The sequence below is a fragment of the Grampus griseus genome, assembly GCF_964374135.1.
Source record: "Grampus griseus genome assembly, chromosome: 2".
NCBI classification, from domain to species: Eukaryota; Metazoa; Chordata; class Mammalia; order Artiodactyla; family Delphinidae; genus Grampus; species Grampus griseus.
In genome coordinates, this window is record NC_139018.1 from 34943124 (window position 1) to 34959616 (window position 16493).

At 33.4% G+C, this 16493-nt stretch overlaps 1 protein-coding gene across 6 annotated transcripts in view; it reads right to left on the reverse strand.

The window, feature by feature from the left end:
• GPHN (gephyrin) overlaps positions 1-16493 on the reverse strand; it is a 627058-nt gene that overhangs the window by 231108 nt on the left and 379457 nt on the right. For all 6 annotated transcript variants that reach the window (XM_082648862.1, XM_082648860.1, XM_082648864.1 and 3 more), the window contains one exon: positions 9416-9550. In XM_082648862.1, the coding sequence (XP_082504988.1) occupies positions 9416-9550 (135 nt within the window). The remainder of the gene's footprint in view (positions 1-9415; positions 9551-16493) is intronic.

Sequence of the window (16493 nt, forward strand, 5' to 3'; positions counted from 1 at the left end):
TTTCAAACAACTTTGGATCCATAATTTTTTTAAATATCTGTCAGTAAATCTGTCAAAGGCAAATGCTAAAGACTGTTCCTTCCAGAATATCATTAAATTGAATTCATGAAGATGCAAAAATGATCTCTTCCTGATATCCATATGAATTATGGGAACCATGGGCCTAAAAGTTTGGCATATACTTTCAACAAAGGTAGAATTAATACAAGTTGCTAAGTTTAATTAAGAGAAGATTCTAAAACACTTCACTTCCAGAAGACTATCACAGAATTATATTTAAAACTAGGAAATAGGTAACAACTAAAATATGCAAAATAGGGACTGGTGAAAAAAACTATGCTATACCCACAAATTTGAATACTGAACAATAACTGATATTAATGTTGAAGAAGATAATTTAAAAACATGTAAATAAAGATGTACATGACATAGAAAGAATGTTACTAAATGAATGAGATAGGTTAAAATATAGTTTCATAACAATAGCTAACATTTAGTGATCGTTTCTTATATTTCAAACACTGTGGTAAGTGATGTATATGCATTTTAAAATTTAAACTTTACAACAACCCTATGAGGCAAATAGTATTATTATTTTTCATTTTACAGATGATTAAGGTTATAGAAGTGAAGTAACGTTCTGAAAGCCACACATTTAGTAAGTGGTAAAGCTGAGATTCATTGCCAAGCCTGGAGACTCTGGAACCAGAGCTCTTAATCACTGCCTTGCTATCATGATTCATTTATATAAAATATTTGAATGCATAGGAAAAAAAACCAGAATGATATAAGCAAAGTTTTAACAGTTGTTATTTATTAAAGGCAGTCTTACAGGAACTCTTTTTTTTTTTTGCTTATATTAATTTTCTAAAATGAGCATGTATATTACTGTTTTTAAATTAAAAAAAAAAAAGACCATGCCACTTATAGACTGTCTAATCTATAAAACTGTTAACTCTATAGCTAATAATTTCTGGTTAGCTATATCTTCTCAGGCTAGCTAATCAAATTTCATTTGTAACTCAGATTCCAAAGTGGTGACTGTACACTTCACAGTTAAGTTATTCTTAGTTTCAATGATAAATATAATTCTGTGAGCATTAAATAATAAGAAAAGGATGGGGCGAATTCCATTTTCAATTTTCATTGTACATAAAGGTAGAGGGGACACTTAATCAGATGAATGAAAAACAGAAATCAATGTAAAGTCCTGTATATTTAGCAGAATGTCAAAGAACAACCATTTAAAATAATTTGTAAACTCAAAATTCATAGCTAAAATATATTATTACTATTTGATTTTAATTTTCTTCAAAGTGTCAACAACTAATTTACCATACTGGATAGTGTCTCTCCTGATAGAAATGATATGAAAACAATCCTTTTTTTGAAGTCTCAAAAATCTGTTTGCTATCAAACTAGAATAAATAGCAAAATAAATATGCTGTTATAAATGAGGAGAAACTAGACAATAATGAATGAGAGTGGAAATCAGTTACTCAAAAGTGTATAGGAGCCAGGCATTTAATGCAAATAAGTAAAGTCGGCTGGAGGGTATAAAGAATGTCAGCTGAGTACTGATATATGTCGTGCTGGCCCAGTAATGTCAATCTGATTTTTTTTTTTTTGAGGTACGTGGGCCTCTCACTGTTGTGGCCTCTCCCGCTGCGGAGCACAGGCTCCGGACGCGCAGGCTCAGCGGCCATGGCTCACGGGCCCAGCCACTCCACGGCATGTGGGATCTTCCTGGACCGGGGCACGAACCCGTGTCCCCTGCATCGGCAGGAGGACTCTCAACCACTGCGCCACCAGGGAAGCCCTGTCAATCTGATTTTTTTAGATTAGCTGAAAACTGTATTTTTATTTAAAATCTCACCAAATTTAAATGTTCCAAACTAGTTATAAAAAAGGAAGTCATCCCCAAAGATATCCCTAATAAAATTATCTTCCATCAACTAGGTTATGACTTAAAAGAGGGCTCTCTGTGCACCTATAAGTAGAAAGGAGACCCTAGGGAAACATCAGTTACTATACAAACATAGAAGTAGTATCACGTTGGAAATGAGTAAAGTTAGCTGGGAATTACATTTTCTGGTTGTATCTTCAAGACTTTGTGAAGTCTTCTATTATTTTGAATCAGGGAGGAGAAACTCTGTTCCCTGTCCTAGAATGAATCTAGGGTGAATCATTTATATTAAGCATAGTACCAGTGGTCATTTTCCTAAAGAATAAGATCTCTGAAACGAGAATACCACTGTAACATGGTCTAAATGAAAAAGAGAACACACGTAATTTTGACCCAGGATGTTTCCAAGAAACATAAACCACTCTGCTCATTTGATTATACTAACAGTTCTTTAAGTGTGGTCCACAGACCTGTGAGGGTCCCTGAGATCCTTTCAGGGGTCCACAAGGGCAAATTATTTTAATAATAATACTAAGACATTATTTGTCTCTTACACTATGTTGACATTTGCACCGATAGTACAAAAGCAATGGTGGGTTGGTACTATAGTAAAAAATTAAGGCAGTGGATCCAAATAGTGTGAATAGTTATTGTATTATTCACCACTATGTACTAACAGTTTAACACTTTCCTCAATGAAACAGTAAATAGTAACTCAATTTAATTAAAGCTTGTCCCTTGAGTGTGATAAAATGGAAAGTATGAAATAAAATACTTCTGCTGCATAAGAAAGAATGACAGTTGTCTCAGGTTAAAGTACTTAGGCAATAGTTTGAGTTGCAAGCTGAACTAGCCAGGTTTTGCACAGAACAATTTTTACTTGAAACAATGTCTGACAAACTATGACTATTCAGACTTAGATGTCTGGTAGGCATTTTCTTGAAAATGAATGAAATGAGACTGTCAATTCATGGAAAACAGACAGGATTTGTTGGGTTTTTTTTTGTTTTTTTTTGCCAAAGAAGAAACTCTACGTTTTAAGCAAAAATTAGAACTGTGGAAAATGTATATCACCATGAGCTTGAGAGCTTCCAATGCTTCCAAGGCATTTTTAATGAGCTTGGTGGTTATATTAATTAAAATGATTTTGGATATAGTCAACACTTGGAAGAACTTATATTTCCCATGTGATCAAAAAATATGTTACAAAATCATACCTGTTTATAAGATCCAATAAACGTTCAGGACAGACCAATGGATTTTTTTTCCCCAGAACAAACAACTTTTTATTGAAGTATAGTTGATTTACAATGTTGTATTAGTTTCAGGTGCATAGCAAAGTGATTCAGTGATATATATATATATATATTCTTTCTCAGATTCTTTTCCATTATAGATTATTATAAGGTATTGAACAGTTCCCTGTGCTATAGAGTAGATCCTTGTTTATTTTATATACAGTAGTGTGTCCAACAGATTTTAATACATAGGAGTATGAAATTGTCCTTGACAGGGTTTTAGATTCTACGCTTCAACTAACTTTTTTTTTTTTTTTTTGGTACGCGGGCCTCTCACTGTTGTGGCCTCTCCCATTGCAGAGCACAGGCTCCGGACGCGCAGGCTCAGCGGCCATGATTCACGGGCCCAGCCGCTCCGCGGCATGTGGGATCTTCCCGGACTGGGGCACGAACCCGCGTCCCCTGCATCGGCAGGTGGACTCTCAACCACTGTGCCACCAGGGAAGCCCTACGCTTCAACTAACTTTTAATAGGCTACTAATTGAAAAATTTTGATGTAGTGTCAAAGAATATCCACAATTATAAGAAAATGTTATTAAGATAGTCCCTTCTTTTCTAACTACGGATCTGTGAGGTTGGATTTGTTTCTTCATATGCTTCAACCAAAATAACATATCACAACAGATTGAGTACAGAAGCAGATGTGAGAATCTACCTGCCTTCCATTAAACCAGACATCAAAATGAATGTGAAGAAAAAGTAAAACAGTGCCATCCTTTTTAGTAGATTTTAAAATTTTTGGAAAATATTATTTTTCCCATAGCAGTATTATTTATATTAACATAGAAAGGCCTTATTATTCTCATTTTGAAGCAAATAAATAAACTTTTAAAAAATTTCTAAGTTTTAATTTTCAGTGCAGTAAACATCACCAACTATAATTCACATAAACAAACTATTTGAGGTCCTTAATAATTTTTAAGTTTGTAAAGGGGTCCCGAGACCATTAAGTTTGAGAGCTGCTGGATCTGACCAATAACGTTGAGAATATTATTGCTCAATAACCAACGCCCCCATGGGACAGTTAACGTTGAACACAAAAAAACATATATTTTTATGTCCAGAGGATGTATTTTATTAAATTAATTAATGTTATTAATTCAGTTTTTCCCAACCTTTTTGGTGTTTGTTGACTCCACATGTAGAACCCATACATTTCTACAATGTCATTAACTGCTGAACAGTTGTTGATATACCATTGTTGACATGACTTCAGACAAAAGCAAAGAAACCTGATGTTTAGTGTAGTCTTACTGATTTTATTTAGGCTCTCAAAAATAGTGGAAAATCATTTGTAGTCCTCAGTTATTGCCTTGATCTAGGCTAGAATTTTAGAAATTTCATGACATTCTCCAGAGACCTGGGAACCAATGAACTAGCCATAGTACACAATCACTCTGATGTTCACAAAGGAAAGTGGTGATAATATGGAATAGTTTGTAAAAACTAACATCCTAGGAAAAAAATCTCAGAGAAAATATTACCCTGGATCAAATATTACTGGATCAAATAATGCCATTTTATATGTAAAGGAAATCACACTGCCTTTCAAACATACACATTAAAAACTTTGAGTTAAGAAAATATTCTTTAACCAGAGTAATATAAATTCTTTTGCTCAAAGGACAATAACAGAAGCCTAGAGAGAAGTCATAATTCTGCATTTTGTTTGAATATAAGATTAGACATTATTACTAATTATTAAACGAACACATACTACCTAAAGATATTTCAATATATACATTTAAATTATTTTATAAACTTCAGTTTAATTAGGGAGAATTTATATTTTCTTCTTAAGGGGAAAAAAAAAGAACTTGCTGGTTAGTCTGGGCACAAAATTCTATTCTAACCTTTGAGGTACAAGGGAATATGTGACAAGAGATTACATTTATTCATTTATTTATTTTAGTCAAACTTCAGATGCTTAGGGAATAAAAGGAAAATTGAATTGGTCTTTGTAAAAAATTCTCTATTTTAATAACATCTATAGGGAATGGTGAATTGATTGGAAGTTTGGAATTTTTTTCTTTTTTGTTCTGGTTATTATGCTCTACAACAAGCCTCTTGATTCTAATAGAGGTGCTGCTGCCTTTCATAATTGAAAATCAGAACTCATTTAAGTTGTGGACCATGCTCACTTTAAAACGCAGTTTGTTACAGAATTATTCTTTTAGCAAACCATTTTTGGGAGACTATCACCATTTTAGAACTTGAGTCCTCTAGATATTGCCCATTCATAAAATCTACATACTATTTGACTTTTTTGACTTAGGCACTAATTTACTTAGGGCAATGAAAGACTAAAATCCCAAGTTTGTTTTTAAAATATACTTCACTGTGTTCTCAAGCAAGAGAAGTGAAAATCAATTGTCATTTCAGTCAGATTTCATTAAAAGAAAATATCTGATATGAAAGAGAAACGACTTTCTCCATATACAGAAAAATATGTCATTTCAGCAAATAAATTTTTGCTGGAGACAATGTCATTCTATGAAGAACTGTTTAGAAAAGATAACACCTTGTTGTCCTTGTTAGATTGTGATGAGTGTACTGAAAAGGAAATCCAAACTTTGTATGTTTTACAGATCGTGTTCTCACTATAGCTGGAGAATCTTAAAGGATCAAAGCACAATCAAAGAACAATTATATTGCAGTGAGCATAAAAAACGTGAATTTAAAATAATGTTTAATATTACATTGTTGACCTCACAGGAATAGATGCATACATACAAATGGACAGAAAGTTTTCATCTTAAATCCTCCCCCATGATAAAAAGCTACAGAGGGAAAGGTTGGAACTGTTAGTTTTTAATCATAATTTGGTTATTTAACTCTTCTGTGTTTTCACAAAGACTAGGGTAAGTGTTTCTGATGGTTATTCCCAGAGTATTCTGTACTCCTGCTGATAAATCATAGCACTTATTATACTTTATTATAATTTATAGTTGCCTGTTTTATCTGTTTGTAAAGCTAAGAACAATGTTATTTGCTCACCACTGCTTTCCCAGAACCAGGCAAAGACTTATTTAATAGATTAATAACCCTGTTGGGGAGGCAAGGATTACCAGCTTCATCACAGACAAAAAGCTCAGAGAAGTTGAGCAAGTTGCTTATTGCAGTGTAGTAATTAAGTAGAGAAGTCAGCATTTGAATCCAGGTCGTCTATTATCAAGTCAAGTGCTCTTTCTAGTGCTCATCTTTTAAGACTGTATTGTATTTCCGATGTAAAGAAAACATATTCGCACATATATTTCTACACATGACAGACTGCATGCCTAATCTGAAACATGGAAGGGGTATTTCTATGGGGTTTGGCAAACAGTAATATGTACTAAATTATAAATATCCCATCTAAGATGCAGTAACAATAACAATGTCAAACTCAACTTGTGTTCTAATCTTGTGCTAAGATATCATTCCTGGGATGTCTCATACATATATTAGATTGAAAACATTCAAAACCAAAATGTATTAACCACTCTCCTTTGCTTTTTCTCTTTTATTCCTTAGTATAGTTAATAACATCATTTACCCATATCTCAAATTAGAAACCTGACTTTCTTTTTGATTTCTTCTCTGCCCTAAATTTTTATGCTATAAAATTAAAATAAAGAATTCATCTAGAACAGATTAATGTCCTAAAACCTACATCCTTGAAATTTGACTCAGCAGGCAAAGGCAAAAAAAAAAAAGTCATTATTTAAAATAAAAAAGAATTGATATCTGAAGTTGAATTTTGAAGTCACTGAATTAGGTTATTTATGTACTAATGAAGTTTTAGTCTGAGAGTTCTTGATTGGTGAATACTACCTGTAAGGTGGTCATTTCTGCTGAATATAATTCTCAAAACCTCCACCTGGCAAAAAAGCTTTTGTTTTATTTTACTCATCTTTCATGTCCCTGGTGAAATGTTACTCCTTAGAGCGGGCTTCTCTGATCATCTCATCTAAGTGAGGTTTCCCTCCTTTTATTTTCTATCACTACACTTTTTTACTTCTCCTTAGTGTGAATTTCAATGTATCATTATTAAGTTACTGTAAAAGTATATTTATTATAATTTAAACAGTTATTTTAAATAAATTTATTTTAAAAATACCTATTTACTTCAATATACCATTGACTAAACTGTAAACTCCATGAGGGCAGAGATTATATGTCACTGATATAAAAGTACATATAAAAGCATCTAGTTTACATTCAATTAAGCAGTCTTATAATTTGAGACTTTTAATAGGAGGATTAATTTGATTATCTTCACTTCTTTTTAAAATATACAAACTAATTTTTCTATTATATTACTATTCTGATTTAACTGTAAAAGTTTAATTTTAAAATTAAAACAAAGCAATAATTTTATCTTTGAGATTACATTCTGGTGTTGGTAAAAATTATTTAAAAGAAACAGAATCTTACTCCTAGACAAAAATACAGAAAAAAATTCCTGAAAAAAAAGATATTCAAATATTGTTTTATTTGAATTTACTGTCAATGTGAACAGCTAAGTGTTAACTATGGAAAAAATATCAAGACAAGCCACTTCCTCCCCTAAAATTTTGCAATAAGCAAATTAACTTAATGTAGAAATTTGGAGTGATTTTTAAAACTGTATTTAATATTCTCTTTGCAATTAAGATGTAATTGCAGAGTTTTAAAAAGGCTCAAGAACTACTATGTATAATTAAACTTAGCTTAAAATATTTATGTACACAGTATATCACTAAGAAAAAAATACTGTGTCTTAGATAATTCTGTATTCCCATCATTAAGGTCTTAATATTTGGTGAATGAGTAAATTTTATACTGGACTTAACATCTAGCTTTAATTATTCCCAGACTTTATAAATGAGTACAACTTATACTGTTGGAATTTAATGAAGTCAAATAAATTATTTTGTTTTAAAAATTTATAAGATATGGGTGAGATTCTTCTACCCAAATTATGTCTTGAGAACTCCATGTTTTCATTCAGTTGAAGATGTAGCTGACTGGCACCCCATGTATAAATGTATAACATACATTTTATATCTAGAATGTTTTTATAGTTTTTCTTTATTGAAGATTTAGGACGTCAATTTTTTTAAACTATAAAATTAATATCAGCTATTTTTGACACAAGTCTAAAAACAATGATATACAACAGTTAACACTCTGAAGACTTTGCTGAAAAGGTTGTACCATGGAATGTAAAAACAACTGCACTACACATATCAAGAATTGCTTGAGATTACTTCTAGTTAAATTCAATGATAATATTCATAAAACTCATAGAAAAGCTGGAATTGAGGAAGATAGCTATATAAGTCCTTAAATCTGATGACAGTGAAAAAGCCACAGTTTGAAAAATTACCTAGAGAGCCCTGAAATAAATTTACTGTATAGCCTGATATCTAACGTCATATCCTATTAAATAAGAAGGAATGTTACTGTTAAGCTTTTGATGCCAATAGTGGATCTATCCCATAGAAAACTTGAAAGCACAAATGACTAACTTTGCCAGGAAAGAGATATTCCAGGAAAAAGCATCACAGTCATAATTAGGTTTGCTACTCAATTTTTCACATACATGAAGATGTCAGGTAGCAAATAAATGTCTAATCCTCCCCCCACCCCCTTACATGATTCAGTACTTGGGAAAAATTATAAAAAATAAATACTAAGACACTTCCTCCCTCCCCCAAAGGTTGGCATTAAAACTTTCTTTCTAATCAATTTAGATTTGTTTCCAAATATTAGGCAGCAACATTCCAAGTTGAATATGTTTGAAAAAATTTGGAATGATACTAGAGCAGGGAGCTACCCCTGCCTGGACAAGTTAAAAAAAATCCCTTTGGTGATATTATTTTATTTTGTTAATCTTACTGTTTATTGGCCAGAAACACATTCATCCCCTGCGTAAATAACTTCACTTCTATACTAATAAGTATGCTAAAAAGTAATAAGTCTACAACAAAGAAACAGGAGCTACACAAAGTAATACCTATCGCTGTGAGGTGGTAGGCATTTTGAATGAAATTTCTATTGCTCTATTGTTGGCCTAATACGACAATCTGTGAAACATTAGGTGGTAACTATGTTATAGCCCATTAATTTTTCATCGTGTTATCTTGCATGCAATCCAATCTTGACAAGCGGAGGGAAATATTGGTTGGTTAGTTTTCCCAGATTCACATAGCAGAGCAGGTGTAAGGTGCCAAGGAACTGTACTTACTTTTGGTGTTGGGCAGGAAGCTGTAGATAGGCGAGATGTAGCCTGAGCACGAGGAGATTCTGAAGGAGTAGTGCTGAGGGAGGCTGTGTCTCGTGGGAGCACCTGAACGCCACGAGAAATGATGGAGTCTGGAATCTGGACAAGAGGAACAAGTATGGTTTAATATGCTGAAAATACCAACAACATGTAAAATCAATACCCACATCAAACATTTTTTGAGGGGGGCATTCTTTGCTGCTGAGCTCTCAGATATTTGGTCTCACTCACTGTTACGTATGAATGCATCCAACAATTTGGGATAGGGTAGAAACCTTCAGATTTAAAATATTTTCCTTGGCCAAATAATATTTCATCAAAGCTTTTTTTATGAGGCAGTACAGAATTGTAGTCAGAAGTAAAGTGTTTGGCATTCATATACTGGCTCTGCCACTTAATAGTTATTTAATTCCTAGATATTTTCCATTTCCCTTTCAGATTAATTCTCCACCCTTCTTCACTCTCTCTGCTTGAAGCTAACCTGTATAGATAGAATCAATAAGCTATTTTGTGCTCTCTGGTTTCTAGCTGGGCTCAGCTAATAGGAGCCACTGTCAGGAAACTGAAGAGTTGTAGGAGAGTAAGGTCTGACATTTATTCCCCTGGCTCCTTCTCTACCAGGTCACCGTAGGTTGGCTAAGATCACAGCCCCTATCAGATGACCCTTGCCTTCGGCTCTTTTCTGGATTCCAATAGCAGCTCCCTCCCTTGCCCCATTAGGACTAGGAGTATTAATGATCCCCACTATTACTAGTCCCAGGGTGCTGCATCATGTTTTGTTGCTTTCCCTAAAATCTGCCCAAGCTTTTGTAAATATCATAGTCCTTTATTAAACTCTTTTCAATTATCCATTTAAGTATGCTGTGACTTTGCTGGGATACTGATGGATATATTTTTTTAACTTGCCATTTCCTTTACCTAAAAAATGTAGATAATGATAGCATTTACCTCACCAGATTATTGCTGAGGGTTAAATAAGATAATGTATATAAATTATGTAACACAAGTAGTTAATACTTAATAAATGTTGGCGATTGCTAGTTATTATACCTATCAATAGGGTAAAGACTGATGTAACTGAATATTACTACTGTAAAAACATATAAATGTAAGGACAAATAATGTGGATTATTAAAAAAATATTAATATTTACGTTGATTATAAAATTTATTATTTGGGGCTATGCATAATTTAGTTCATGTTCTGGGCTAGTACTAGTGAGTGTAGGTCTTCTAATCTCAAAATGACAACTTGACTACTTTCAAGCAATTATCATTCAATCAACAAATATTACTTACTATGTGAAAAGAAGAAAACAGCAGCCAGATTTTGTGACTAGAAAGGTGCTCTCTATCTAACACACCATCTCTTTCTCACAAAGGACATATTATTTTCATAAATGCTCTTTTATTTAGTTTCCATACCTACATCCTCAATACCAAAGGTACTGCCACCATTTCAGGGCTTAACAATTTATGTGATTTATGAACAATAACCCCATAACTAGGATGAAAAGCAATGGGAATTCTGAGAAGAAAAATAGCTCCATTTGCTATTATATTTGAATAGTGAATTGCAATAAATATTTTAAAGAAATGGAAGCAGTCTAATTTAGAAGAGCTATATGTTGTCACTTATGTCTAATATAAAAGGCCATGTATTGGAAAGAAAAAGGTCAAATGCCTCTATTATATTTCACATAATACCACGTTTCTCTCTTTCACAGAAATTACCCATACTTATACTACATTTATATGTATGCTAGTTTGATCAATGTCTATCTCCCACACCAGAATGCATTGTCATGATGATGGAACTGTGTTTTTGCTACTACTGTACATCCAGTACCTAATGAAGCATCTGCACAAAGTAGTATACATGTATGATATATATTTCCAGACTTACACACACACACACACACACACACACACACACACACACACACACACACACAATCTTCATCCCCCCAATAAACAAAAGAGTAGGATATTTGAGGAAGAAGGTAACTTTAAATTGTGAGGTACATACTTTTGGGTTACTAGCCTGGAAATACAGAATTAACTATTGGAAATATGAGACTGGAGCTCAGGAAAAAGTTAGGGATTGGATATATACTTTGGGAATTATCACTGAAGGTGGTAGTTTCAGTCATGCAAATATTTCAGGTCACCCAAGGAGGGCATGTAAAAGAACAAAAGATGACGGTTCAAAATTCTAGGTGATATCCATAAGGGGTTAACAGAAGAAAAGGAATTAGGGAAAAAAAAGCCCTGTAAATGGTATGATGATACAATCTTGTTTTCCTTGAATAATCTGGGTTTATATCTATTATCCTGACTTTATTAAATAACACATCTTCTCACTTTCAGAAGTGTTTCAGTTTGGAAGATAAATTATTTGGTCTTCCTATCTTTAAGAAACAGAGACAAAAGAGGAAAATTAAGACAGAGTGAACATAAGGGAAGAGAAAAGAGAAGAAAGATGTTACAAAAGATGTTACAAAATATCAACTATTGGGGAGAACAGGAGTAAGGTGAGAGTTGAAAAGATGCCATTAGATCTAGCAATTAAAGAAGATACAAGTAAAGTAAAAAGAATAGAAACGAGTTGAGGAAGCAAGTGGGGATGACAAACCAAGGTAACTGGTGGAAAAAAAAGAGAGACATTCACTAATATTCTTTTCTTTGGTGCTTGGAATGAAGATCTATCTAATGAGAAAAATGGGAAGTAAAAGTGGGAAAGATAACTCTAGGAGCGTCATAAAAATCTGGAAAAATGCATTGATGACTGAAGCATGGAGGATAACTAAGGCATTGGCAAAGGAAATATCAACCATCATTGAGAATCCAGTTAATCCTGGCAACCATAAATTTCCAATTTCATTATGTAATATAGTGTGGAAATAAAACTTCACCCATCTCAAAAAAGAAAGTTATGCTACAGACAGAGACTTAGAAATTATTTGCAGAGATAAGATTGTGGAAGCTACAGAAATAGATGAGATCTGAAAGACAAAGACCTTATGGAAAGAATACAGCAAAACAGAAAAAGGAGAAAGAAACAGACATTAAAGAACAAGATAGAGGTGGTCATTAGTAACCTAAAAGAAAGCGATTATTTGATGAAGATAGATACCTCAATAGAGGTGGTAAAGAAAAAAGTTGGAGGAAAAGGATGCAGTGAATATGGATAACTCTGTTGTACAGTGTTTGTAATGTTTCCTTTTTGGAGATATTATGAACAATTCTTGTTCATGTACCATAATTCCCACATGCATTAATTCTAGGATATATATACTCAGAATTGCTGGTTGTAGGGTGTGAATACTTTCTTTTACAAATTCCCAAATTGGTTAAGTCAATTTATATGTCTATCAAAAGAAAATGGTGACAATTCCTCTTACTCCACTACTTAGCTCTACCTAGTATTGTCAGTATTAATTCTTCTTCAAATGGGTTACTAAAAATGTCTTAATGTGTGTGTTTTTTAAAAGTCTTTATTGAATTTGTTACAAGATTGCTTCTGTTTTATGTTTTGATATTTTGGATGCGAGGCACGTGGGATCTTAGCTCCCTGACCAGGGATCAAACCCACATCTCCTGCATTGGAAGGTGAAGTCTTAACCACTGGACTGCCAGGGAAGTCCCCTTAATGTGGTTTTAATTTCTTTTCCCATCATTGTTAATGAGAGTAAATACCTTTTCATGTTTATCAGCTATTTAGATGTTCTCTTCTATAAAGTCCCTATTCAATTTGCCCTATTTTTCCCTTATTAAGTCATTCATTTTTTATTGAATTGTTACATTTCTGTATCTATTCTGGATAACAAGTCCTTTATCAGTTTTATATGGTGTAAATATCTATTCCTACTATGTAGCTTGCCTTCTTTATCATGTATTGTGATGAACAGAATATTTTAATTTAAATTTAGTTAGCTCTATCAATATTTTCCTTTATAGTTAAGTGGTTTTTGTGTCTTAAAAGGAATCCTTTCTGAGTGACATCAGTAGAAAGGTAGAGTAGGTAATGTCAATAGTCCACACCTCTACTAAAGAAGTGAATAAACTAACAAAATCTGTCAGAATCAACTTTATCAGAAATCTAGAAACTAATCAAGTTTACAGCAGCCAGGTGAATGCTTAATCAAAACCCCCCACAAAACCCCCCAATTGATCCCCTACTATATAGCTCAGTGATGGCCTTGAAGACACAGCCCACATGTCTGGTAAAGGTTCTGAATACTGAAGGGAAACAAACCTTATTCTCAAGGGTTGTGGTTGTTTCAACATGTCTGGTAGCTCACTGAAGGATACTCTCAAAGGGCTTTCCTTTATTTTCCCTATCTTGGAACACTCCCATGGCTCAGGCAACTAACTGGAGGGGAGGTTATCCAAATATTTAAAGTCAAACATATTAGCCACTGCTGTCTGGGCAGTGGATAACAGGTGGAATGAATAACAGATTAACTTAAAAACCTGGGAGGAAAGGCCATGTAATGAGATGCTTTCAGGCATAAGAGCTTTGAAAAGCTCCCAGATATTCCTGAGTTCCAGGAGGTCATGATTATGCCCAAGGCAATGCACATCCTTAGAAGACTTCACCTAATGTTTCACCTCTTGCTGAACTAAAGATTTTGCACAAGTAGGAAGTGAAGATTAGGCAGAGTAGTAAACTGCCTGGCTGAGCATTGAAGGCATGCTCCAATATACAAAAAGAGCTCATCTGCAAAGAATGGGAGATTTTCCTTTTCTGTATATTTATATTTTCCAGGCATTTAAGGAAATTATGTCAAATCACTAGCTGACTACGAAGCTAATGGAACAGAGACTTCAGTGGCCACACACAACAAAGAAGAACAGACTTGACAAAAGTAGTTCAGATATTTGTAGTGAGGTGGATGGACCTAGAGACTTTCATACAGAGTGAAGTAAGTCAGAAAGAGAAAAACCAATACCGTATGCTAACACATATATATGGAATAGAAAAAAAAAGAAAATGGTCAGAAGAACCTAGGGGCAAGACGGGAATAAAGATGCAGACCTACTAGAGAATGGACTTGAGGATACGGGGAGAGGGAAGGGTAAGCTAGGACAAAGTGAGAGAGTGGCATGGACATATATACATTAGCAAATGTAAAACAGATAGCTAGTGGGAAGCAGATGCACAGCACAGGGAGATCAGCTCGGTCCTTTGTGACCACCTAGAGGGGTGGGATAGGAAGGTTGGGAGGGAGGGAGATGCAAGAGGGAAGAGATATGGGGACATGTGTATATGTATAATTGATTCACTTTGTTATAAAGCAGAAAATGACACACCATTGTAAAGCAATTATACTCCAAGAAAAATGTTAAAAAAAAAAAGCAGTTCAGAAAAGTTAATCAACAAACAAACAACAACAATTATAACAAGCAGTAATAACATACCCTGGGGACGGGAGAGAATTTGATTTCCAGAGTTGCTACTAGAAATGTTCAAAGGGCCCAGTTTTCAACAAAAAAATTATATGGTATGCAAAGAAACAAGAAAGTATGACCCATGTATAGGAAAAAAAAAAAAAAGAAGAAGAAATAGAAACTGTTCTTGAGAAAGTCCTGACACTGCGCTGACTAGAAAAAGCTTTTAAATTAACTAACTGAAATATATTCAAAAAGCTAAAAGCAACCATGGAAAAGCACTAAAGAAAGCATGATAATGATGTATCATTAATAGGGAATATCAATAAAGAGGTAGAAATCATAAAAAGAAACCAAATAGGAATTCTAAAGTTGAAAAGTATAACTAAAATAAAAAATTCACTACAAGGGTTCAGTACAAGATTTGAGCAAGCAGAAGAAAGAATCAATGAATTGAGGAGCAGAAATAAATAAAGAATAAAGAAAAATGAACAGGGTTTAAGAAACATGTGGGAAAACAATAAATGTACCAAGATATGCATAATGGGAATCCCACGTAGAAGAGAGAAAGAGGCAGAGAAAATATTTGAAGAAATAATGCCTGAAAACTTTCAAATTAGATGAAATACATGAATCTACACATCCAAGAAACTCAACAACCCCAAGATGGATAAACTCAAAGAGATCTACAACTAGATATATAATCAAATTACTGAAAGTGAAAGGAGAGAATCCTGAAAGCAGCAAGAGAAAAGCAACTCAAGGGATCCTCAATAAGAATTGTAGCTGATTTTTCAACAGAAAGCAAAGGGGTTGGTTGGCAGTGGGAAGACATACTCAAAAATGCTGAAAGAAAAATAATCTGCCAATGATAATTTTTCTGTCTGGTAAAACTACACTTCAAGAATGAAGGAGAAATCAATACATTCTCAGATAAACGAAAACTGAGAGAGTTCAGTGCTAGAAGACCTGCCTGACAAGAAATGCTAAAGGGATTCCTTCAGGCTGAAATGAAAGGACACTAGACAGTAATTTGGAATTCATATAAAGAAACAAACAACACTGGTACTCTACATAGATAAACATAAAAATAACTATTAATGTATATTTTGGGTCATGAATCTGTATTTTTCCTATACAATTTTAAAAAAAACTACATAAAAGACTAATTATAAATCTGTGTTGATGGGCACACAATGTATACATATATAATTTGTTAAAATAACAATATAAGTGAGGAAGATAGTGAAAAGTTTTTGCATAATATTTAAACTAACTTGCTATTAATTAAGACTAGATTGTGACAAATTAAGATGTTAACTGTAATCTTCACAGCAATCTCTAAGGAAATAATGAAAAAATATTTGGTAAAAGAAATGAGAGGAAAAACAAAATGGTACACTAGAAAATATCTATTAATCAAAAAAGAAGGAAGTAATGGAGGAAATGAGGAACAAGAACAACAACAAAAGACACTGAAAAAAAACAGTGAACTGGAAGAAATCTTACCTTATCTGTAATTACATTAAATATAAGTGGATTAAACTACTCAATTAAAAGGCAAAGACTGGCAGAATAGATTAAACCCCCCTCAAAAAAACAAAACAAAACAGAACAAACCCATGATCCAAGTATATAGTTTAGATCCA